The 26,484-nt window shown below is 34.6% G+C and overlaps 1 protein-coding gene across 1 annotated transcript; it reads right to left on the minus strand.

The window, feature by feature from the left end:
* Positions 1 to 628: 628 nt before the first annotated feature.
* LOC123524273 (uncharacterized) lies at positions 629 to 26,360 on the minus strand. The gene is made up of 4 exons (XM_053539033.1): positions 26,228 to 26,360; positions 26,034 to 26,066; positions 1,225 to 1,338; positions 629 to 879 (listed from the first exon to the last, which is right to left on the minus strand). Exons 1-4 carry the CDS (start codon positions 26,258 to 26,260, stop codon positions 685 to 687), a joined length of 375 nt encoding a protein of 124 aa, XP_053395008.1. The 5' UTR covers positions 26,261 to 26,360; the 3' UTR covers positions 629 to 684.
* Positions 26,361 to 26,484: the final 124 nt, after the last annotated feature.

Consider the following 26,484-nt stretch of genomic DNA (forward strand, 5'->3'; position numbering starts at 1 on the left):
TTGAACGACAGAAAGCATAATATAACTCATTTTACTTGCGGTTGATCCAGTCCCGATATAAACCAAGTGCATTCATTAATGGATAACATCATACTTAGCAGGTAAAACTGTAAAACTAACTTTTATCTTTTTGAAAAATACTCTGTGTTTTCCATCAATTCAAACACTGATCAGAAATTTAAATTTACCAAATGAACAGGAAACCAGGTTTGGGAATGCTTGAAAAAATCGAATTCTTTTAATTTTTTGACGCATTTTATGTATTCATTTTTTTAATCAAACATAATATTTATGCCGACAATTGGATTTAAACTATCTCGGTGTTTATTTGGTGTGAAATATTTTTCTTTACTGTTTACTATATATAGATTTTCGCAACATATATTGGTGTTATACATGGTGGCGTCGAAAACGTTACATGAATAATTTCTTATGAAAGGCAACCTTGTACAAATACACGAACACAAAATTTCATTTTAGCAAAATATCTCTGACATGGTGTTGTTAACGGCCATTCAGCCTATTTTGTAATATAACGTTGTTAGTGGATGAATTTTGCAATATCCCATTTCTTTCAAAACTGCTATAAATTCTAAATATTCAGTTATTATATTAAAGAACAACTTCAAAAACTTTACAACTTTATATCAATACACGTTTTATAATTCAACATTTTATGTCAGATCACTGACAATGTCCAAAAATGCCATGTGATGTACAATTGAGTGAAGGAGAACACGGGCATATCTCATGAGTATTTGTATGAGTATTTGTATGCACGTGAGAAGGGTAGCAAAATTCTCCTTGTTGCCTGTACGGTTTACATGCAATCTGGTAGGCTGGTTTTGGCCCGGTGTATTCTGGAATGTATGCAAGACCCTGAAATATAAGGAAATTATGCATTTAGTGAATTGCTGTCATTGCATTATTCTTTATCATTATTATTCTAAACTTGCCGCGAAAAATATGGCCACCTGTGATCCCATTTTGTTATATTTGTAATCAAATATTCATCAGTTCTTATATGCGTGCTAACGTCAATGTTAATTTAAGTCATAGTCAAGGTCAATGACTCAACATCATTTCAACATTCAATAGTATCGATTTTGACTATGTTCGTTTCAAAATTTCTTCTTGTGCTATTCATCTTATCTAAGCAATGTAACATATAATTAATTTGCCAGAAACGGCATTAGTTTCACAAAATTACACGAGATGTTTTACCTCTTTCACACAACATTTTCCGCTGGGACATGTACTGTCATCTCCAGGGGTACACTTGTCAACAATCCGGACCAACTGGCCATCTATGGTCTCCACATTTCCGCAAACGGCATGCTTGATGAATAAACAAACCAACTATTACCGTCTACTAAATAAGCAACGATAGAACAGATAAATATTTTGTTATAATAATAAAATAATATAAGAATAGTCGGTTGAATGCCGAAAAGGAATAAACAAAGCAATGAAGTAAGTCCCTTTTTCTTTACATTTTAAAAATTTTATCCTTAAGAAATATCTGCTAAAATGTGTTTTAAAGGCATAGGAATAAGAGAAAGAGTCACATTATGACTTCAAAGTATATAGGACAATTTGCAGCACAATATATCTTATAAGGACAAATTGTAATATGATTACACTCTGGTAAAAATTTGTTAATCGAAATAACCCGTTATATGCCTATTATATTGTTAAATCAAGTAAATCATCAGGTCTGATGAGATGATGAAAATTAACACGCTGACTTTTAAACAAATTCTTGGATCCTAGCCCCCATTTAACCAAACAGTCAAATGGTTGACCCCAAAGCATGAACCATATTGTGTTAAGTGTTTTGTTAATGATTAAAGTTTACCATATAACCTAAATGCGCATGAGACTACATTTATATCAATAAAAGATTTTCTATAAAATGTAACTTCATGTTTAGCTAATGAGATACCATCTACTGATACATTTGAATTAAGTGTTTCTCTCTTGATTTAGTGTACTATCATAATGTTTTTTTTTTCTTTCATGTGGCGTGCAGTTGATATTGTATAATAAAACTAATTGCTTTCCACAATAAACAAATGTTTTGTTTTTTCTCCTCCAATGTTAACTATTCCCGTAGCTCATTCCGAGAAATATCACTCTTGTATCTTTCCATTTACTTTATGCGCCGGAAATTCCCATAATGATGTTTACTGGAACGTCATGATATTATGACGTACTTTTGAATGGCCAAGAAGTCTAGAGTGTAACTTAAAAATGCACCTAGAGATAAACCCACAAATTAACTGCACAGGTATTTACTTTGACGCATTGAATTTTGCGATAACAATCTTGGCCGCATTACAATTGTTTAGTTCAGATAAAGACTTGTTATCAAAATGCAGATGTTTGTTAAATACCGGATGAATCCCTGACATATTGTAAGGAAAGAGGAATTATACGTTTTTAGAACCATTTAGCATTCTGTTATGTATCAGCGGCCAGTTAACACTATCGATGATTTTGTAGCAATATTGCTCTTTCCTCCGCACCAAACTACTAGCAACTTCTTCATAGAATCGAGCGTGGATGACTTACACAAAGCTCTATTACAGATTTGGTCATACAGCATTATGGTTAGTAACAGTAAAACTCACGTTGTTACTGATGGGTGGATTAACATATGATAAATCCATCAGGCTAAGCAAGTATAAACAAGTTCTAATAATATCACCCATGTATCTTGAGTTTCAGAGATAAAGTGGACTAGACTTAAATCACACATGAATTAAATCCTATTTCCTCCTCCATATAACTAACCTTGAGCATTTTTTCAACTAGGCTGCTAACATTAATCATTAATAAAATCAACCGAATGATTCATAGATCCTTGAAAGTTTACTCGAAACTAATCTAATTGTTAACTTTAATTGTTAAGTGGTCATTGTCAAATCACAAAAAAAAAAATTGCAATTTCTGATGAAACTTTGGCCATTTTAGCCACTTCTAAAGGGACTATCTAAATATGAGGTAACGTGTTGACCCATCATTCCTACCAGAAAAACAACAATTCTTAACATTATTTTCTTTCAGGTCGTGTTAGACTTAATAACTTTACACAATTTCAATAATCTAATTACAACTCTTTTACTGTGAAATTTCCGGCTTGGATTATCGTAACTACTTATGCTACTTACTTAACTCTTACATCAGCATTGTAGAATTTCAAATTGAAAGTGGTGTTCTTGTTTCTAAGTCCACACAGCATTAGATTAATGTGTTTCTGGGGGAGGGGGGGGGGGCAATTTAACTCTGCAAATTTGGATACCACGTGCGAATTAACTCATTTCCCACATGCAACAGTAATCTTCTAAAATCATGCGTGTGTGGAACATTAGTACTGAGAATATTGCGAGTTGTAACAACGCACGAAATTATCTATATGACAAGATAAACTACTAAGGAGATATTTGAAAATAAAAGCGTATAATCGGAAATGTCGACAAACAAAATGTACAATGTTCACAGTTTATTGGTACTATAGTTCATTCTGTAACTACGAAAGACCGGTGGAGACTTCATGATTTCACGATTTCCACTTCATAATTTCACTATTTCACGATTTCAACATCACGATTTCATGATTTCTCGATTTCATGATTTCTTGATATTACTTTACGATTTTACGATTTCATGATTTTATCGATTTTACGTACTTTTTCTCGATTTCACGATTTATCGACTTCTAGATTTTACTTCACGATTTCATTATTTCTCGATTTTACGGTTTCTCGAATACATGATTTCTCGATTTCACGATTTCTCGATTTTAAATTCACGACTTCGGGATTTCTCAATTTCATGATTTCACGATTTATCGATTTGTTGATTTCACGATTTCAGTTTAGCTCTATATTTGTGACGTCACAAATGCGCGGTAAAAATGTGATGAGAATACCTGATTGAACAATGAAGCAGAGGATAATGATTGTAAGAACTTTCAAGATTTTTTTTTATAAAAAAATAATAGTCTTATCCACAAAACGGAGTTCTATGTATTTATTATAGGCATATAGGCTCGTATGAAGCACTTTCGGACAGGAGTGGCACTTTCAGATTAGGATGCACAACATGCTCAAATGACCGGAATTTTCAGTCAACAGTAAATTTACAACATTGTTCTAAAGGTTTGGAAATTATTGAGCGGCACTGCACCTCCCTTCCCGTGCGCCTTCCCCCGCCAAAGTTTCTACAAGCCTATATTATGCACACCTATTTTGTTAAGGCTCCGTTTTGGCTCTTGTAACTGTATTTGTATTAGATATAACGTTGTTTAAAGAAGAGCAACAGGCCGTCTCTGTTCTATGTGCACTACAGTGTGATTGATCATGTAATGAAGCAGTATGTATGGTCTGGACCGGCGATATGGCTCTCTTTGTAAATTAGCTTTATTTCAGTCCAAGGCGGTAGCAATACCTCTACCTCTCTAATATGAAATATATGACTTGACTTGACTTGTATCATGAAAATGTAAAATCGTGAAATCGTCAAATAAAATCGTGAAATCATGAAATCGAGAAATCGTGAAATCTAATCGTGAAATCGAGAAATAGTGAAGTCGTTAAGTTAAAATCGTGAAAACTTGAAATAGTGAATTAGAATTTTCACCACTGGCCTTTCGTAGTAACTGATTTTTTTCATCACCAAATCCCAGTGTCCTCTTATTTCATTTGTGACAAGGTCAATAATGCATCCTACGTAAGTGTTCCTCTGTGGCCGTATCAAGTTATACGAAACATGATCCTTTTCTGTTTGTAATTATGTGACTAGTCTGAAACCAAATGATTCCCATATTGTTTCATTTAGTATAGATGGACCTATAGATGTGTCTATGGTGAATAACGTTTCCACTGACTTGAAACATTAGATAACAACCAGATAATGGAAATACATGTAGACCATGTGTTCTGTTCTCGAATAACATGATTTGGAGATAAGTTGGTCCGATTGAACAAAAGTATATGTTATTGGAGACTTTAGAAGCCTGTTACACCTCTCTAAAGTAAATTCCAGTAGGTATGAACTTGGAGACATTAATCAGATATTTAGGGGACATTTTAGATATATTCATTAAATGTAAATGTTTACTCTTTTCCGAAAAATACAAAGAAGCGGAAATGCAATGGAAATGAAGTTTGATTCTCTTTTTTTTTTTTTTTGTGGTTCAGGTTTTGGTGATGGCTTGACACTAACAGTTCCAAGATGCCGCCCCACCATGTTCTTTTTTATTTCTTTGTCTGTTTCGTTAGTCCTTGTCTTCAGGTTGATTTACTTTTATATTTTTACTGACCTTGTTGAAAGGATTCGTTTAAAAAATAATGGAAGAAGAATAAGATAAAAAGGCTTGCATTTAGTTATTTCATGTACTAAAGCAGACTACTCGATACAGAACAGAACTGAACAGACATTGTGTTAATATCTAACGTGAATATTTACAGTTCATCGTTACATACAGAATGTATATCTTTATCGTGCTTATAAGTTTTTGTATAACATGAAGTAATTTGAAAAAAAAGAAAATGTTTTTGGCATACCCTGAAAATAACTTGCGACTTTCAAAAGATAATAGGTAAGGGTAAATTTTCCGGAAGCGGAAGCACAGAGCACCACAAACACAGCCTCAGAGCCACGCATTTGCAAAGTAGGCCCACAACAATGAGAAGCCGTAACGGAAAAATATTAAAGACGGATTGCTTAAAAAATGCAACAGGCACACCTAAATTTTATGCAATATATAGAAAGAGGAGGGAGGAAGGGATAAGGGTTGGAAAGGGGGTGGGGGGGGAGGAGGGTTGAAGGGGAATGTGGCACAAGGACGAACACCCAAAAGGGAACGCTTCGTTCCTTAAACACAGCCACCCTACAACGTAAACCACAGCAGCACAGACACACATGTACAAAAGACAAACACACGCACGCACGCACGCACTCACGTACGCGCGCGCACACACACACACACACACACACACACATAACTAACTTACATAGATAAACAGACAAGTAAGATATAACAACACTGTAGGGCACCGCCCAAGACACACAGACGCACAAGCTCACAAACGCACAAAAGATTTAATTGAAAAATAACTTCATGGTATGCTCATCAGAAATCATCTACTCACACATTTGAATATACGTGTTTCGCTATTGGTTTATTGTACTTTCATACTGGTTTTCTTTCTTGTGGCATAAATTAATACTTTATAACAGGCAAATTCAGTAAATCTATATCCCCGCCAAATAGGTTGTTTTGTGAATGAGGTGACTATATTCCAAAAGATTTCTGATTTCAAGATACACAAGGTATGTACAAAAGGACCGTGCAACGATTTGTTAGTTTCTGTTTTTTACAAAATCAATGGAACAAATTTTGTCTTATAGTTATCTTTATTTGTATTAAGTTTCATGAAGATCCATAAATAGGATACCTTGTTTTGAGGGAATTCTTGCATTATATAACAATTAAAGGGCAACTACTCTGAAGTTACTGAAGAGATCCTGCAGGCACCAACGCCTTTAGTGATCTTTATTTGTATTACACTTCATAAATATGCGTATGAACCACCTCTCTATAGTGTTCTACATTTATCTCCATCAACAAGTTAAATGTTTTACCAAATCAAGGGGATAAGCTCTGTTTTTACTGGGGCAAGGGGAATAATGCAATATGTGAGCAAAAAGTATGTGCTAATTAATAAGTATATGTGAGGCTTGGCGATTCTAGCTGAAATACGTGTTGAATTATAACCATTTTCATTCTTTTCCAAGCAAGTCCAGGGGAAAAGTCTACTCTTACTGGGTCAGGGGGGATAACACTCTATTTGAGCAATGGTCATGTGCTAATTAATAATTATGTGAAGTTTCTTTAGTCAATTTATTATATTTATCTAATTATAAGCATTTTAAGTATCGAATGGACGCACGGACGGACGAACAGTCGGACAGGAACGCCAAAACAATATCCCGTCTCCTTCACCGGGTGATAATAAAACTAATTGCTTTTCTCAGTAAGCAATTATTGCATTTTCTCTTCCCAGTGTTAAACATTCCCAGCTCATTCCGAGCAATATCATCTTGCTAATGGTTTAAATGGGAGTCACATTATAAGCCGGATAAAACCACAATGATGTTTAATAAAATGTCATGCTGTCATAAAATTCTTCTGAATGGCTGAGCAATTCTCTTGTGAAACATTAAAATGCAACTTTAGATAAATTGACAAAGCAACTGAACAGGCCTAAGAAACAAGTATTTACTTTTAACGCAATGAATTATGCAAAAACAATCTAAGCAGCATTAGAATTACCTAGTTCAGAAAACGACGTGTAATCAAAATGCAGTTGTTTGCAGATGATATTTAAGAATCATTTAACATTATAAAAGGTAAACGCCGTTTCTAAAACTAGTTCTGTTCTGTAAAGACAGACAGTTAACTGTAGCGAGGATCTGGTATCAGTATTGCACTTTTCTCCGCAAGAAACACTGACAACTTCCCCACTTGAAACACATTTTTGCAAAATTCTTTTACAGAATTTGTCAAGCAGTATTATGGTTGATCAATGTAAATTGGTTGGTGGATTAACTTTACAATAACCCACCGGGTAATGTTCGATTTAGTATTCGATTTTGACATTTCCCGGCAGGTACGGAAAGCATTTGTTTGTCTGAGTGGCATTAATAGACAAAAAATTCGAAATAGGGCACAGTGATTACGCAATCGCACGGAAATACCCGAGCGTCAACTACCTGAAGTATATCTTTAAATATGTTAGCTAAAAAGCTTGCTTGAACCTTTTGTTATTATGTCCTACGCAGAAGTTAGTAAGTCGTACGAAGGAATTATAAAGTCCTATATAGGAGTATATAAGTTGTACGTATATGTTCGTAAGACCTGCGTTTGAGTTAGGAAGTTCTACGAAGGAGTTATTATATCCAGCGTAGGAGTTAGTAAGATGGAAGTAGGAGTTATTACGTTCAACGTAGGAGCTTGGCAATCTTCAGGGTTAGTATATCGTTCGTAGGAGTTATGTCATAAGTTGGACGTAGTGAGTCCTACGGTGGAGTTAATGAGATGCTTGTTAAAGGCAGTATGTCCAAAGTAGGAGTTTATAAGACGTTTGTAGGAGTCAGGAGTTAAAATGTTGTATACGTTTAACTGATTATCTCTTTGCTATTGTCAGGACGCTGCTATTTAAATATTCATTATATCTGCAAATTTAGGAGACACATTATGAAATGCAAATGGTTACATGTAAATATCTAAAAGGACATTTGCAAAAGTAAGATATGTGGACAGTAGCGTGCATTTCTACTATCGTCCATGAACAGGCTCAATCAAACAGAGTCATTTTTGTCGTTTTTGGCGGCCTATGAATATTCCACTAATTTACTTTAAGAATTCATCAAACAAACAATGATATCATAAAAAATAACTGAAACATTTTATGTTCGAAGACAAATGATTTCTGATACGAATTATAAGATTAATAAAAACACTGACAAGGAAAACTGTTTATGATTCTTGTTTGTTTGTTTGTTTTGGGTTTAACGCCGTTTTTAAACAGTATTTCATTTATGTAACGACGGGCAGTTAACCTAATCAGTGTTTCTGGATTCTATACCAATACTAACCTGTTGTCCGCAAGTAACTGCCAACTTCCCCACATGAATCAGAGGTGGAGGATGAATGATTTTAGACACAATGCGGAGAACATACGCCGCACCCTGGGGTCGAACTCACGATCGGGGGTTATGATTCTTTAGAAAAATATAACGTTACATCATTATTATGTAAATGAATACAATGGAACCATTTTTTGTATTAAGATAGTTTTACAAGTAAGCTGTCCGAACTGTATGTACCACTATACACGGCTACTTTAGATATATGAATTATTAGTCATGACATATAGAATGTTTTAAGCATTGTATACATGTATGATTTAAGTCCTATATTTTTAATGTACATGTACATTTATATTAAAGATGCTATAAGTTGATATTTATAATGTATGGTTAGTATCACGATAGTTATGATACTTTATATACTTTCAGATCCGAGTTTTGAGTATCTTCTGAGAGTAGATATATGGAATTGTGAAGATGTATAAATGACGATACATTTATAGACTGTGATATTTAAAGGGGGATATAGATTATAGTTTTATAAGTGAATAAGTGAATAAAAGATGAAATACATGTATGAACTAAACTATCTTGTGCTCTAACGGCAAAATACCATAGACTACAGGATATGTCATATGATAGGCATGTTTCTGCAGCTATACAGTTTCTAGTGGCAATAATGTAGATACAATCGGTGTCTCCGGATGTTGATATTTTACAGTTTATTAATTGAATAGTAGCATATTCTTGTGACTGTGGAGTTTTTTTTTAAAATCAGTTTCTCTTAAGTCCTATATCGTTTTCCAGCAGTATGTATCGATTATCGTCACAAATCGAAAGTCTAGTGATAGTTGAAAATGGGCGGTGTAACGTACCTGATCCAGTATCGTACTAACTACTACATGTATAGATTTTCTAATACAGACAATATTACTTTTTCTGATCATTACGTCAGTTCCTTATAATATTTTGTGAAATTTTATATAGAACCCTAGGGTGGTATACAGTTTACTCAAACTAAAATACGGTAGTGGTAGGGAAGGAAAGTTACTTTCCGTGCTTATATGTAAAGTATTATGAATTGCATGGTATTATTAAGATTTCTATAATAATTTTAGTCAAATTTTCTTTAGAAATATCCATTTAGACTGTGATATTGGCATGCTGTCTCTGTGAACATTGCGCAGTCGTGTCATCATGTTCAGATATAATCCGCCAGGAAAGGATACATTATAGAAATGGACTGTGATACATTATAATATTATAGACATTTAGAAATAAAAACGTCATTGGAAACTATTCAGAGGTGTGTGTCATTTCATTTATAAGCTATTTAATCAATGTAAATGTTGATATGTAAATATTGTGAAGTTCAAGAATAATCAAAAAAGAGCATGTTTACTTTAGATTCGTGGATATTTATTCTAACAAAGCGGCCTGATATTTAACTTTTTTATAGTATCTGAGCACAAGGCTAAAATATTTTTATGGTTTCTGAGTACAAAGATAAATATATTTTGAACAGATTTAGAACCTGCATTTTTAAGAAAGGTCATCTTCTGTATTCAGTGGAACTGAAATCAATGCATGGGTGTTTCATTCTCTTCAACATCCTACAGAGGGAGTAACTAAAAATGTAGATAGAATTCGAATAATTTGCACTACCTTTACAAAGAGAAACTAAATAATAAAAGTCAATTTCTGTATTGAGAGCAGCTGAAATCAGTGGATGGATGTTAAATGTTCTTGCACTTTCTATAAATGGAGAAAGTAAAAGGTATAGACAGACATTTCAACTGTTATTGCAAGTAAAATTATAGGCTTAAAAAGTCTGTTGAGATCAAATAATCTGTAATCATGTAAATTTCTTTCTTCATACTGACACTGATATTTTCTCAGAAAACAAGTTTCTCTCTAGGCTCATCTCAACTTTAGTGTCAGAGATAAGAGATTTTGTAATTTTTTTCAAGAAAGTGCTATTAAAGAGGATTTTATAGTAGAGATATATGTTTTGAAGGACTCTGAGGACGGATGTCAGTCTAGTAAAATTAAAGAAAAGCACTTTCTACACATAGAGAAACTAAACGATAGAGATAGATGTTTTTACTGTAATTGCCCCAACACATGGAAACTGAAATTAAAAGAAGGTACTTGATACATTACAGCTAAAATAAATATAAAAAGCTTTAATCTATTAAATAAAAAATATTCCATTATCCTTTGTTTGTGTCTTCTCCTTAGTCAGTGATGTCTGGTGTGCTGATTGCATTTGGAATATGTGACATAAGAGTGCCGAGTGTTTCGGCTGAATAAAATAAAAAAGTGGAAAACCACAGGTCGCCAAACACGACATAAACGAAAATGTTTCAGGCTCGGTTTGATTGAGCCTGTTCATGGACGGTAGTGGTAAAAACAGTCTCCGGATTTAGTTTGCAAATCCGGAATTTTCGCAAACTCAGCTACCTTTTATCTTTGACTTTTTTGTGATCTTTTGACACCTAACAATAGTTCGGGTCTCATAGAGAAATAATTGGCCATTTCCTTTCAAATATCTCAAACAACGAACTCTTGGGACGGCTTCAAAGTTGGTCCTCCCATGGGAGTATTTTTTTTTCCCGCGGGGTTTTCGCTATCCCATGGGAGGTCCAATCGGAGGTTTTCTCCCACTTAAAGAATTGCGGGAGAAATACCCCATTGGGTTTTAACAAAATTTCTGAAATTCATTATTTATCGCTGGTAAGTATTTCTTAGTATTTAATGTTGTGTTGTTTCTATATTAGACCTGAAAATAAGCGTTCTGAAAATCTCCCACTGGAGGTTTCCTCCCACATGTGATACTGGCGAACTCCAGCGGGAGAGTTCACCTGCGGGAGAATTTCTCCTGTTTTGAAAATGGGGTTATTCTCCTGTTTTGAAAACGGGGTTATTCCCCCATTTATTCTTACTTTCATATATAGAATCAGTTCTTGGTAGTTTACGCAACAATTTGTACTTACAACTGATTTTCTTAAAATAACAATAATAATAACAACAACAAGTTAACAGTAATAATAATAATAATAATAAATAAATAAATAATAATAACAACAACAATGATAATAATAATAACAAGAACTCTAAATGTTTATTTTCGTGTAAAGAAGAGATCTCATCTCAATTAAATGTATGCTAGCTATCTTCTATTAGAGGTAATAAATATGTTAACGCGCACCGATATAGCCTGCGGGCGGGTTTTACAGCTTCTGCAGGAATTCACCCGTGACGTTTTTCTCTTGTTACCTGTATGGTCAAAATTAAGATTTGCATTAGTGGTCCTTTATGTCAGATTGTTTCTACGCTTTTGCTGAAAACTTTGTGCAGCCGCATCGTTTTATCTAACTGAATTTAGCGCGGGTTTTTGGCAGTCAGCTCTTAATTTTCAGTCTGCTTTTCAAGCTTGAATCTTGTTTCATTCAGGCCTGCTGTTTTTTTTTCTTTGCTTTTCCTTTTTTAAAATAGATTAGCTTTGATTTTTATTTTTATATTTTAATATTTTATTTTTACATCAGTATATTGTACTGTTAATGAAAAATACTTTTGTAGTTTGTTTAGTTAGCTTTACATGTTCATTTCCAAAGAAAACTTAATTAAACAGACCTAACATTAACAATTGTATAAAACTAATACTGTACCATAAACATTAATCATTAAATGATTTTCAATGAGCAAATAAGTTACGTTTACGGTATTATTATTCTTTGCTGGCTTAATTTTGATTTCGTACAAATGTGCAGCTGATAGATTAGCTTATTGTGCATTTTTTTCACCATGTTATAAATATTCGCAATTACACGATAACAAAATTTAAAACAGGCAATGTCCTTGACACATCCTTGAATTTTAATCAATATAAAAATCAGCAAGTGACCAAAATACTGTAACTGAATATATAAAAGATAAATGTTTTCGAAAAATAGTTTTTCTTTGATATTCTTTTACTTCGGTGACCTTACAAACTATAAGATTAAAACAGTGAAATAAATATAAATGTCTATTTTTCAAAATTTATTTGTCCGTTTCCGTTTCTAGGTCATCGAGAGGTATATGTCGCAATTAAACTGATTGCTAGTTTTCTTTGTATTATTTTCGGTTTAATCCCGTTTTTCAACATTATTTGATATAAGTAACGACAGGCAAAATATTGTCAATAGGTCAGTGCTCATCAGAGATGGTGCACAGTGACACATTTACGGCAGGAAGCAAACGGCTAACCCATCGATCGAATTACTGACTCAAAATCCACACCTGCCTTATCGGAGCGGCTAAATATGAGAGGGGTGAGCAGCTGCATCTACGAAGATACAAATCACACATTAATCAGTAGATCGCATCTATACGGAATTCCGTTAGGGTCATCGCCTTTGAATGTGTTCATCTGAAACGCGATACTCGATAGTACGATGATGAAAACGCGAAATAACGAAACTACGATAACGAAAACGCGACAACACGATGTTAAATACGCGATACTACGATAACGAAAACGTAATAATACGATAGTACGATGATGATAATGTGATATAATGTCGTGTCGCGTTTTCTCTATGTGCATGCGAATATCTTCAGCCGACTTGTAAAATGTCCAAACAGCTCCAACTGCTTCCTAAGATGATAACACGGACGATAAAGGAATGAAGGGTTAGTTGGCTTTTAAATTAAATTTTGTTTTGTGGTTTGACACTTTTATTGATCAGGTGTGAAATGCTACAGAGCATCTATATTAAGCATAACCGATAGACTATATTTTTTTGAGTTACAACTTATGTAGAGTTGCCGTTTTAAAAAATGTAATCAGCAAGCAACACCTTTACCGACAAGTACATCGTTTAACATAAATGCACATTTTCCTTAAAATGTCGTCAGAAGACGTAACTAATTATATCCTTACTTCGCTCTACACTTCCCTAGTATTCTCAAAATTTATTTTAAGCCACTGTCTCAATGCGGACTTGTGGCATTTGCGTGTTTTCCAGCCAAATGTCCCCAATAAAAAAAATTAATTGTAATTTTCCAAAGAACCGATGTCATGGTGAAGTGTTATTTTCTATTTCCGATTCGCCACTTATACTGACTTTGAAGATTAAGGCAGTATTTCCAGTATCCCCCCTTTTTTTCTAAGTTTATCTATCGGCAGAATATGATCTTTAGAAACTTGAAGTGCTTAATTTAGAGCAATAGAATGACCGTCTCGTCTCCGACTGTGGCAGAAACAATGTCTCGCCGAGAGTTTGCCTAGCTGTTTGCCTTGTTAGCGTCTGGCGATATTTTCAATCCCTCACCATGTGCGTTACCCCTCCGGCAAAGCTTCGGTCTCGAAAAGGCCTGCTCTTAAAGTTCTGTACAACGCATGCATTTATACTTCATCTGTGTTAATTATTAACACATTCTCTTTCTGATGTTACCTTCCCGCCCCAACTTTTTTCAGTTTCCTGTAATTTAGCTTTCTGAAGTTTAAGAAGTGGTAGAATTTTGAAATGATGAACTATATATAACCAAAGATAGACCTTCTGTTTTGTGCGACATTTCATCCATCTGTTACGATCCGTTTTTGCGTAAATTTTATAAAGAATTACCGCCTTAATGAATCGAAAACATAGCGATTTAGTTTGATAAATATGAGTTGTGCGTGTTCAGGTATGCTTCCACTACGATTGACAAAACTTGGCACATCTCTTTCAAGCTTGTGGAAAGCCGACTTCAAGAGTAACTAAAAAAGAGATGGTAATTTCCGGCCAATGTCAACATCTAAAATTCGGTAAGTCGTAATTTTTATTGGTATGCTTAATTTTTTCGCGTGTTGGGACCAGGGAGCAGTCACGTGACAGGTTTTCGATACTGTACAGATTATTTTTTATTCGTAGATGTGTATACACTAATACTTGCATTTGAAATGGTAAAATATTAGATATTTGTGTAATATATAGTTATCATTTTTGTTTTTTAAAATAAGAAAAAAAAATTGGGTCACGTGACACGGTTCGTCCATCTTCGTAACACAACAGTAAGTTCGACCATCTTCAACTTTCGCTTCGGATGGTTTGTGACTCTAGTTCACACCATCCTTTTGTCCACGATTGGAGACGCGCAATTTTCTACTGATTTTACAACATTTTCGGAATTACTAACTGTAGAAAACTAGAAACGTTGCTCTTATAATAAATTTACTCCATCGTTAAACTTTTAATTCATAAGGTTTGGTTTCATCAGTCTTACACTAGCTGATCCAGAGGGGGGCGCATCCCGGCGCGCAACCCCCTCTAAAAATCGGTTCCGTAGCCATACGTAATATTGGTCTTGTGTTTGGGTACATTACTGCAAACAATTACACTTTTTCTCGCTCGCTACGCTCACTTACATTTTTGTCTTTTGTTCTGACTGAAATTGTAAAAAAAAAGTTTTTTTTTTCACGGCTCGCTTTGCTCGCATGGGTGAAAAATATGCATTTTTTCTGCTCGCTACAACGCCAATACGTAAATTTGTCTTCTTTCTTTTTAAGAATATAAATATGCCGCGCCATGAAAAACCAACATATTGCTTTCCGACCATCATTGATCCCGACCAGTCTGTGCGTCTGCAGTCTGGTCAGAATCCCTGATGTTCGCCGACATTGTTTCTGTTATTCCAATATGCTTTGAAAGCGAACAGCTTGGATCCTTACCAGACTGTAAGTGGATGCGCAGGCTGGTCTGGATCCTGCAGGTCGCAACGCACTAGGTTGGTTTTCTCATGCGCGGCTCATTGTGTTATTTTTCTTCTGTCGCATAGGTATGTTTTTTGTTCTGGGTGAAAAAAATGCATTGTTTCCCGCTCGCTCTTCTTGCACATTTAAAACAGAATTATCCTCGTTAAACCCTCCCTAACAATTCCAGAAATCGGCTAAGAATTCCTAGATACGTACTACCGAATTATCCGGAAAATCATAAAACAGTACTGAATTAATAGTACTTGATTGCTTTTGTCACAACACCTGTGATTTGTGAATACCAGATAAGTACTAAGAACAACCAGAATGGCACCAATGCAGCATTGTTTGTCAAAATTTTCAGGGGGACATGACCCAAGACCCCCCAGGTTGCTCTACACTACGATTTATTTACGTCCCCTCTAACACCAAATCCTATATCCGACCTGCTTTAGTCCACGTTTTCCTGATAAAAATCAAATGTAATCACCTTTGTAAACTTATTCCGGTTTAGAGTTAAGAACTAACCCTCTTGTAAAAGACCCGCCCACCAGCTCAGTAGTAGAGGCGTCGGTCTACGATCGCGGGTGTCGCGAGTTTCGATCTCGGGCTTGGCGTATGTGTCTCCGTGACATTTGATAAACACCTTGTGTCTGAAATCATTAGTCCTTCCACCTCGGATTCATGTGGGGAAATTGGCAGTTACTTGCGGAGAACATGTTGGTAACTGTTACAAAATCCAGAACACGGTTAGGTTAACGCCCGACTTACATACTGAATACTGTTTGAAAAAGGGCGTAACCGTCCCCCCCCCCCCCCCCCTAACACAAAAAAAAAACTGCTTGAGAAATGAGAACTTCATGAGTCCTTCATCATGTTTTCAGATGTTTTTAAAGAATCACTGTTAAAATTAACATTGTATTTTTTTGCATATCACTACTATTTAATATAATCCTACTTGTTGATAATAACTATTGGAACACAAAAAGGTACATGTCTGTGTCATAAAATCACCTGATGAATAATAATTGTATTCAACAAATAATCATGTATATGGAGGTGCGTTGCACGTGTTTGCGACAGTGCGTGGTGTGCACAAATGTGTGTGTGTTTTGTGTTTTTAATAGAGTGTTGTTGCTAATGATTCAACTATTTGTATGTATAGCGTGTTCGAATTAAATAATTTATTTTTCAGGTCGAGAGAAATATACGTCTTCCTGCGGTAAACAGAATACAGCACGGCATTTTGCTCATATACGTGTTATTCAAAAGACAACAACATTTAAAGCCAAAGGAACCCAATCTACAAACTGTGTCAGTCTTGGACATTGGAAATTTCTCACCCTTTGCTGATTAAATACCATCTATCTTTATGATATTTAACTAGAACGAACGGACAGCATAACAGAACGGACAGAACTCTCAGTCGCATTTCCATCGCTGTAAACGCATCGATATTGCCATTTAATTTATCATATATTTAATCGATTATACTGGTAATTATGGCGGACTCCGTAATTGATACATTGCCATTTTTTTGACAAAATATTGATAAATCGTTTGATAGACCGATTAACGAAGTTGGATTTTGCTGGTATCCTAATTCAGAAAGCAGCATAATACAATAGTACCATGAGTATCAAGATTTTATAAAAACTGTTTCACCTAGAGTTTTTTGACATAGGCAAAATTTCACAACGTCTGCAAACCGAAGTAATAGCATGACGTCATTTAACCGAATAACATAAAACCTGGACTCGGCCATGGGATTCTCCTTTTCGTTTGCCTAATTTTCTTAAAATATCTATGGGTTTTTGAAAACTAAGATTTTCGCAATTCGAGCAAAACAACAAACTACAAAACCCCATAATGTAAATTCTGTATGTTTTGTGCAAATTTGGGCCAAGAGATACATGTATATAACATGTGTACCTGATATTTTAAAATTATTTGTCAATAATATTATTTTACACTTGTGATATAATAATGAACTAATATAAATGAAGTATACCTATCTGTGGGTTTTATTTTATAATTGCAACTTTTTCGCTACCCGGACAGTGTCTTGGATACCTTAAACCTCATTCAGCTCATTTCGTGCAAGTACCTGACTTAACATGACCCTTTGGGAGGATACTTTTTTTCAGAATTTTCCTGGAGACTAGTATGCTTCATCATGAAATTAAGTTTTTGAGTGTTTTTTTTAATACTCACGAAGGTCCATTCCACCACATTTTTTAGACTCGTACCTCCCGTCCGTTGCGTCTTAGTGTCCGTGAACATTTGCATCCCCTTATTTGATAGCGAAGTCGGTGGCCATAAATCTGTAGCTTATAATTGCCTTCGGTCGGACATTCTTAAAAAAAGGGAAAAAAGAAGGAAAAAAAACATAATTTATTAACTACGGAGTTATGGTATTTCTTTGTTACGCAGATATCACAGGAACTTGACGCATTGGTGCACGCAGCAGTAAAACGAAAAATGACTACTATAGTGAATTCGTGTACATCTGACTGGACTAAGAAAGAAAACTCGAAACCGTTGTCTATAACCTAAATAGAATTATGAAAACACATGCACTTGGTTAACTTATTATGAAATGACTGACAAGAAAGGCGCGTTTCATTTTTTTCACAAACTGCTGTATGAACTACAGTTGGTTTTCAGACCCTGTGTTTTTGTTTTCAACAGTAGATAACTCCGGCATTTGCTCAAATTTTTTAATACTTATGTCCCTTTTATTCCTCAAAAACGCTAGATAATCAAGACAAGACGAAATGAAGTCAGAATATTTCAACATAATCCTTTTCTAAAAAGATTGGGATCTAGCCTGTAGCCAGACTAGCACGAAACTTAAATGCTCCCTATTTCCTGCCGGTAATAAAGAAGTAAGTCAGTCAAAATATACTTCCGTGGTGTAGTTCGATTAACCCTTATGATAATAAGATCTATTTGTTTCCATTTTTTAGCGCATTGGGGCGTATCCGGGAGCCAAATGGGTATTATTTCACACGTGGAAATTCAATGTATTGAAATAACATAAGACATTTGCATGCGTTCCCGGTTGTTTGGTTGAAAACAAAAAGTTTTTTTTATGCTGGCGGACAGCGGCACATTAGAATCTGACTTCTTCACTGCGTATTACTCACTACCGGCCTAGGATGGGTCCCCCGTTTTTTTTTCGTTTTTTCTGCACAAATGCTTTGATCGATATTGTGTGGAAAATAGGTCTGTCTAGAACACTGTATCAATTGGATCTGAAGTCGCCATATGACCTATTATGTGTCGGTGCAACGTGAAATAAAAAATAAATAAAAAAAAAATAACTGATCTGAGTAGCAATTCTATCTGAAACAAAGAGCACTTTCATTTGTTGTATTTTCTTGGCAAAGAATCTGACTATTATCAACATAACAATTTGATTCATCCCATTTTGTTATATTTTAATTTAGCGGTTGCATATTTTTGATAAAATCAGATAACAGTTTTTAAAAAGTTTGGTGTATAACGGTCACTTTCAGTGTTTTGAGATGTTTTATTATTTGACTTTGAGGTTATTGTTGTAAACAATTTTTAACACCAGTAATATTTTAACAATACAACCTCCTCCATATTCCACTTTAGCTTTTTTATCCTAGGCGACCGACATATTTTTATTTTAAAACATCTCGCCAGTGTAATACAACGTCTTTGCAGCGCAAGAAATGACGTCAGACTAACCTTCACTTTCGCGGAATCAGGAAAATAAAGTACTAGGTTAAACTCGGAAAGAAAGTCCGCATTTGTCTTGCGCAGGGCTACTACGCGTTCCTAAATTAGCACGTGGACTTCTTTTTATTTGCTATATGGGGGTCAATGGGTTCATTTCTTCGAACTATTGAAAATACTGGGCTTTTGTAAGACATGCCAGCTTTTTCATCTACGAAAAATGTTTGCACTCGGAAATAACCAAACTTCATCAAATCATTCCAAGATCCTTTTCTGATATTGTCCTAAAAGTGTTAGCCATATTACCTCTGATTCAGATACTTTATAAATTTTGAGCGCTGCATACCTACATATTTCCAAATATCCTAAACTAAATGCGCCGCACCATGAAAAACCACACAGTGGCTTTTTCGACCCACATGGCGCAATTCGCGCATCTGGTCGACCATGCTGTTCACTAATGGTTTTCCTCATTGCAATGGCTTTTAAAATCGAACTGCGTGGTATCCTCCTGACCAACTGCGCCGAGTGCATCTGTCCGGATCCATGCTGCTCGCAAAGCCACTATGTTGATTCTCAAGGCACGTCTCATATTAGCACGTGGGCGAGCTGATCTTTTTAAATAAACAATAACTTCACGACGAATATCTAGTCTTTAAAATCAGCCAAGAATTATATACATGCACTTGGAACTTTATCCCGGGAAATTTCCTGTTGATTCTATGGAAGCGTTCTATCCTTCAAACGGTATACGTTTTATACAGCCGCCTGGATAACCACAAGTATATATTTTCATTGAGCACTTTATGTTCTTAAAATGATATAGACTAGCCACTAGACTGATGATCGGATATATTTCTTACATTCCCTTTTTTTCGAAGTTAATTCTAAAGACCAAAGCCAGTCTTTTTGAGAATTTTACAGAGGAGTTGAACATATGATATTCACTACATTGTCAAAAAATGCAAAAAAGATCTCATATAGCCTATTGATCTTGTCTAAAAATAATACTGAATATTACATCAGCGTGACGAATTGATAAATTGTTTGTATGATAAATAAAGCCAAGGTTTCATAATGAAAAGCTGAGACCGTTTGCACTTGATAAAATCCACTTTTCCATACTCAAAAGTCAAGTTAAACATTCCTCCACATTGTTTGAGAAGTACAGCGACAGTAAACAACAATTAATTAATATTTTTAAGGTTCTTTGCTGGAGGATTAACTAAAAGGTTGCATAAACAACCCTATGTGGTTGTTTATGCTCATAACGTAATACATAATACACATTGAAGGAACCACATATACACTGCTAGGCGAGTACTACCACCTACGGTAGCACCGATGTGGCATAGATGTTTTTATTACCTGTTTATGTTTTTATTTGTTTTGGTGCTCACATGCCATCTAATACCTGGCGTGTATTCATATAAAGATGCATCTGCGCACGTATTAATCAATAGTTCGCAGTTAATACTGGTAAGTGCTTACACCATAGTAATTCACAACACCGGACTTTCCAACATGCGAGTGATACATTTTTACATTTGCGAGGATTATGAGCCGCGTCATGAGAAAACCACCTAGTGGCTTTGCCGAACGCATGATCCGACCGCCTGCGCATACTCGCAGTCCTGGTCAGGATCATGTTGTTCGCTTACGGTTTTCTCTTAGTGCTATAGGGTTTTGGAAACCGAAGAATAGACTCTGTACAGACTGTTATGGATTCGCAAGCTGGTCTGGATCCCGACTGTCGCAAAGCCACTTGTTTGTATTCTCAGGCGTCGCTCCATATATATTTTATATTGGTATTGCGCAGCTATTTCAAACAATATGTGCGCCTTTTTAAGATCTAATAGTGGACTCCGCTCCGGACGTCCTTCCGCCCTAAATAATATTATGTCTCGAGTATTTGTATAAATACATACATCTTTTATTTCTCCTCGGGTAACATTCTGCCCTCGGGTTGACAATATCAATGTCAACACGTAACGCTGCCATATGATATTTAATTATTGACCTCTGTGGCCACCTACATCACTATATTCCCCGATATTTAAGATCGTAACTGTTATTTTAGGAACGAAAAACGCATAACACCTCGGAAATTTTTCACCTCATTTTCGGATTGAGGGAATGTTTATTTCAAAAAGTATGCACTAACAGAGCAGACAGCCTAAACCGCACCCCACTTCTTATATGTGAGGTCGTGTTCAATCTCCACCGTTATTTATGAAACTTCATACTAAGAAAATATTTTAAACGGTCTAGTAAACATGGCATTTATTCTACAATTAATGAAAAAGCACTTATCGAATGGTACGTTAAGTACATACAGGTTGTAGGCTTTCTGCATCATTAGTACAAAACACATTTTATAACATGTAACGGACATATAGTAAATGAAAGAAAATAGCATAGATAAATGGTTCGGAATATTTAAACTCGATGTTAAAATACAAAATATGGTACGAAAGTCTAATGTTTTTAATCATCAAAGTAGTATGATTGTTCGTAATTGACAGAATAATGCCTTTAGGATTTTGACCCCAAATACCACTGAGCTGCCGAGCGAACCGATCGCGTCAAAGCAGAAACTAATTCTTACATAAACAAATTATTAATTTTTAGTAGTTGCGTTGCTCAGAGGTGTCTTTCATGCCTTTCTAACATTTGAGGAACCAAACATTTTTTTCTTTGAAAATGCCGCTTAAACACGATCAACTTGAAAATAACGCCGAAATGCAGTTGATTCATTGGTAAAACATTCAATGTGTTACTTTCAATTTCACTTTACAGCAAACTCGTAGCTATTAAAATTTCTTATACCCCCACCCACCCGGTATGTATCTTTTTATGTACGGTTGCTTAAGAAGAGATAAGTGCGATATCAATGTATAATATTTTCGCTGAGTAGAAACCCAGATGTTACTTTATGATGGAATATTAGTATTAAAATAAAAAACTGATGTTTTGTTCTGTCAAAATGTCACAATATTTATTTTTTATTTATTTTCTAACCTCCCACGGGATTGTGCTCCCATTTAAAACAATGGGAGGTTTTCACCCGTGGGGTTTACAATTATTTTTTATTTCGCACAGTAATACATCTTTAAGTTAAATTTGAGTTGATGTTGATAAAATTATAATTAATTAGCAAAAAGTGAAACATTAAATGCAATTTCAAAAATTCATCGAGTCGCCAGTGGGGGGTTTCCTCCCATAACGAAAATGGGAGTTTTTTTCAAAAGTCGTTTTTCAACGCGAAATCATGTCACAACAGTTTTTTATTGTATAAATTATTAATTTGAGTTAAAATATTTTGATTTGAAAATTTTAGAAAAAACCCACGGTTTTTTTCTCCCGTAATTGGTAAAGTGGGAGAAATCCACCCGTGGGACCTCCCATGGGTTAGCAAAAACCCCATGGGAGGAAAAAATACTCCCATGGGAGGAACCACTTTGAAAACCTCCCATGAATTCATTCTTTAACATATAAAGAAGAAAACGACCAATTATTACTCTATGGGATTAGAACTATCGTTTAATGTCAAAAAATCAGAGAAAAGTCAAAGGCAAAAGGTAGCTGAGTTTGCGAAAATTCCGGATTTGCAAACTAAATCCGGAGACTGTTTAAAGCAAGTTACCGTCAACGCCCTCTAGCCCCGGGTTGGGCGGAACTCAGCTTTTACACATGTTATAAGTACTAGAATGTAATTTAGATACATCCGCAGATGTATTCATATGGCGGTGCACATGGAACCTTCAATGATGCACAGTGTGCAATTCCATGAAAAAAGGCGTATGGTCCCCAGGTAAAATAATGCCTTTGCCCTAAACGAGAAAACAATGGGCAGAACTAAATAAACTGGAATTTAGAGAGAAAATCTGTGGTTATGAAGCCTGCATATCACAGAATTACCAAAAGCCAAAATTTAAAAGCAGGCACCATATCCAAGGGGAGATTAAACAATATCCAAAGCTTTTAAAGCGGGAGTATTGGAACCACTCAAGCCGGAAGTACAAGCTGAAAAATTAAAAAGTACACTAACACAACATAAATGTGCTGAACGATCTGAAGAGATCGAAATATAACAGCTCTGATTGAAGGTACGGGGAGACTTTATACGGCTGCCACACAGCACAAACAACGCTGCTGTGATAATAAAATAAAAAGTGAAAAACCACAGGTCGCACAGCTAGACATAAACGAAAATGTTGCAGGCTCGGTTTGATCGAGCCTGTTCATGGACGGTAGTGGAAATGCAAGATACCATCCACGCCCTCTAGCCCCGGGTTAAGCAGAACTCAGCATTTACACATTTTATAAGTACTAGAATTCAGTGTGCAATTCCATGAAAAGCGGCGTATGGTCCCCAGATAAAATAATACCTTTGCCCTAAACGGGAAAACAATGGGCAGAACTAAAAACATGTTTAAGGCACCAGCATTTTCAAAAGGAAAGTATAATGTCATATAGACGTTGGTTGTTCCAGCACAGGCTAAACCGAAAAGATAGTGTCCATTGTTTTACATTAAATTTGGAATATTTTAACTTAGTTTCGTTTTCTATTAAAGAGAATTCCTATAGTTTTTTTCCTTTCATAGAATTTTTTTAAATTCACATATATGATAGGAAATTTTGTGCTGAAAACAATGAACAAATAAAAACAATAGGTCACCAGGCTTGCTTTTGTGAAAAATTGTTTTGAACACACCCACTGTTGCTGAAACTGCCAGCGAATTTTCAACATTTTCATAATTTTCTGCATTTTTATATATAGCAACCAAAATATACATCAAGACATCACACTAAGGTTATTTTCTTTTTACAGATTTTATTATATACTTATTTGATATTATAGTCATATTTCTAATACTCTATCCTTACAATTATAGGTACAAATGAAAAAAAAAATATTGTTTCATATTTATTTTGGTGAATTTTTTTCAATGAAAAATACCCGTAGTGAAGAATATTTTTTTAAATTTTGAAAAAAACTCTTTCATAGAATTTTTTCCTGTTTTTCTTGTGTATAGATAATTGTACTGTGGGCATAAAAATGGCTAAAAATGTATGGGTCACCAGGCTAAATTTTATGTTAAGACCGCTAGAATACAACACCTGTTCGGGCGGAAAGTGGCGCGAACCTGGCCAAATTGATTACATGTATGTGTGCTAGAAGTTAAAAAAAGTTTTAAAAATTCTTAATTCTTTCTTTAATTAAATACTAAATAATCTGAAAGGTGATATTGTCTTATCAGTACTAAGTCAATTATCTTACATTATATGAACAACACTGTCTTTGTACTAAAATGCGAAGTGAAAACACAACCACAAAAATAGCGAGATATCTGTCAGGCATGATACATGTCAATACAACATAAACCAGTATCAACATTTGATTACTGATAAAACTTATCAAACATGTTATCTTATTCAAGATTCCTCATATTTAAGATTGTCTGTAACATATTTCAACGAATGTTGACTTCAGTTCAGTTTTCCATAGAAAGTGTCGGCTGCGCAGAAAGATGCGCATAAAAAACTATAGGAATTCCCTTTAAATACCTTTAAAATATGTACAAATCGCTGCCTTAGGACTGCTCCCTTAAAAATAAAACAGCTACATTAAAATAATGTTAAGGTAAAAATCTTCCAGTAAAAGGACATAACATTTTGTTTCAAGCATGATATATCTTTAAATAATTTTTCAAGGATGTAAAATACATTTTTAAAAAAGTCTTTACAGTAAATACAGACTTAATGGAACTGTTAATTCTGAATGAAATTTGTATGTAGAATTGTCGGATTGTGATGATGCTTGATGCATGAGTGTGGTTGTGCTCAACTTCAATAAAATTATCTAAAATTCATTTAAACGTTCGGACCCGGTGACTTGTGATTACATTAAATTTGGAATATTTGAATAGCACTTTTCTGCGTGCTAGTTCATTTATTTCATTATATACAGCTTGATGGTGTGTGCTTCATGGATACAGTGGCAAAAACACTTGTTATAAGGGCTGCCAACCTACACATATACAAAGATGAATAAAAGCCTCAATAGTATTAGCAAGACGACAATTTGTATTACTTTGGTATGTGTATTTTATCATTAATAAAAAATAGTGTATTAGAGACTAAATTGTGTATAAGGAACCAAGGAAAATACGTTAAAATCTAACCGTTGTTCTGTAAGGCGTGTATGCACGAACTGTCTCGTTCGCCATTTCCGTAACAAGTTTGTTTTGTTTTTGACATTTATTCTTTTGAAGTATTATAAGACAATATCATCCGTATTATACTCGTGTACCATTCTAAAGAGCTACCAGGGTCAAAAACGAATTTTCCATTGTAAATTTCAGCACTTAGGACATCATTTTTTTAAAATTTCAATGTTGATTCGTTTGTTGAGGGATTTTTTTTTTCAGAATATATTAGTTAACATAAAAGCAACATTTTTCAATGTACAGTTTTTGTTAACTTTTGAAGAAAAAAATGAAAATTTTGACACTGGGAGAAACACATGGCCAAAATCTGACCATTTCAAAGATGATTAAAGTTCAAACAGATCTTACTACCACGCATAGAGACCTTAAATTGATAAACATATATATAACTAAATTTGGATGTTGCGAAATAAAGCCACATTTCACGAAAAACAAAAAACTGATGTGGATTAGATAAATCAAACACTAAGACGTTTATAAACAGACAAACAATACAGTACAAAAGTTGTTATGTTAAACTTGCAAAACATAATTGCTTTGATATACAAGTGAGTGTCGAATATATAAACTATCGCTATGATAAATTCCTTAATAAAACATATAAACTATCGCTATGATACATTCCTTAATAAAACAAACATATAATTGTTATGTTATTTAAGGAAAACATTCGTTATTTTTGACAAAGCCAAAGTAAAAAGATAACTAACCTTATCAAAAGTAGTGCCGGACACTAGTAAAACCTGAAATAGAAATTGTTATTATTTCAAATACACTAAGCTCAAAAACAGATAACGATAACAGTTAACTTATAAATCCAGATAAAATATTTAGCTAAAGTATCAACTTTCGTATAATAATGTTAATAATTCACGCTTTAATCTTTAATAAATATAAAACTTACCAGTACGCCAATAAAAATATTAAGTCCAGTCATTTTTCAAATTGCCAGAGGAAGACTTAAAGCTCAAGGAACGCAAGAGAATGTGGTTGCTCAACGTTCAGAGAAAAATATATACGTGTTTTCTAAAGAGTAATAAACGAATGACGTTGCAACAATCTGTGTGCAAAGGCGTTTCGAAACTCAAAATGTTTTCTCTATTAAAATGTCATGTCCCCTGTACAAAACATAACTTTATGAAACAAAAACAAAAATAAGTT

Source organism: Mercenaria mercenaria, chromosome 3 (genome assembly GCF_021730395.1).
Source record: "Mercenaria mercenaria strain notata chromosome 3, MADL_Memer_1, whole genome shotgun sequence".
Taxonomy (NCBI): domain Eukaryota; kingdom Metazoa; phylum Mollusca; class Bivalvia; order Venerida; family Veneridae; genus Mercenaria; species Mercenaria mercenaria.

What these genes read in the sequence shown, in the direction of transcription:
- LOC123524273 (XM_053539033.1), bottom strand. Translation starts at nt 26,260, where the DNA reads ATGACTGGACTTAATATTTTTATTGGCGTACTG. An exon ending in ATATTTTTATTGGCGTACTG is followed by an intron (nt 26,067 to 26,227) that starts GTAAGTTTTATA and finishes TTTCTATTTCAG; the next exon opens with GTTTTACTAGTGTCCGGCAC. An exon ending in CCGGCACTACTTTTGATAAG is followed by an intron (nt 1,339 to 26,033) that starts GTTAGTTATCTT and finishes TTATTCATCAAG; the next exon opens with CATGCCGTTTGCGGAAATGT.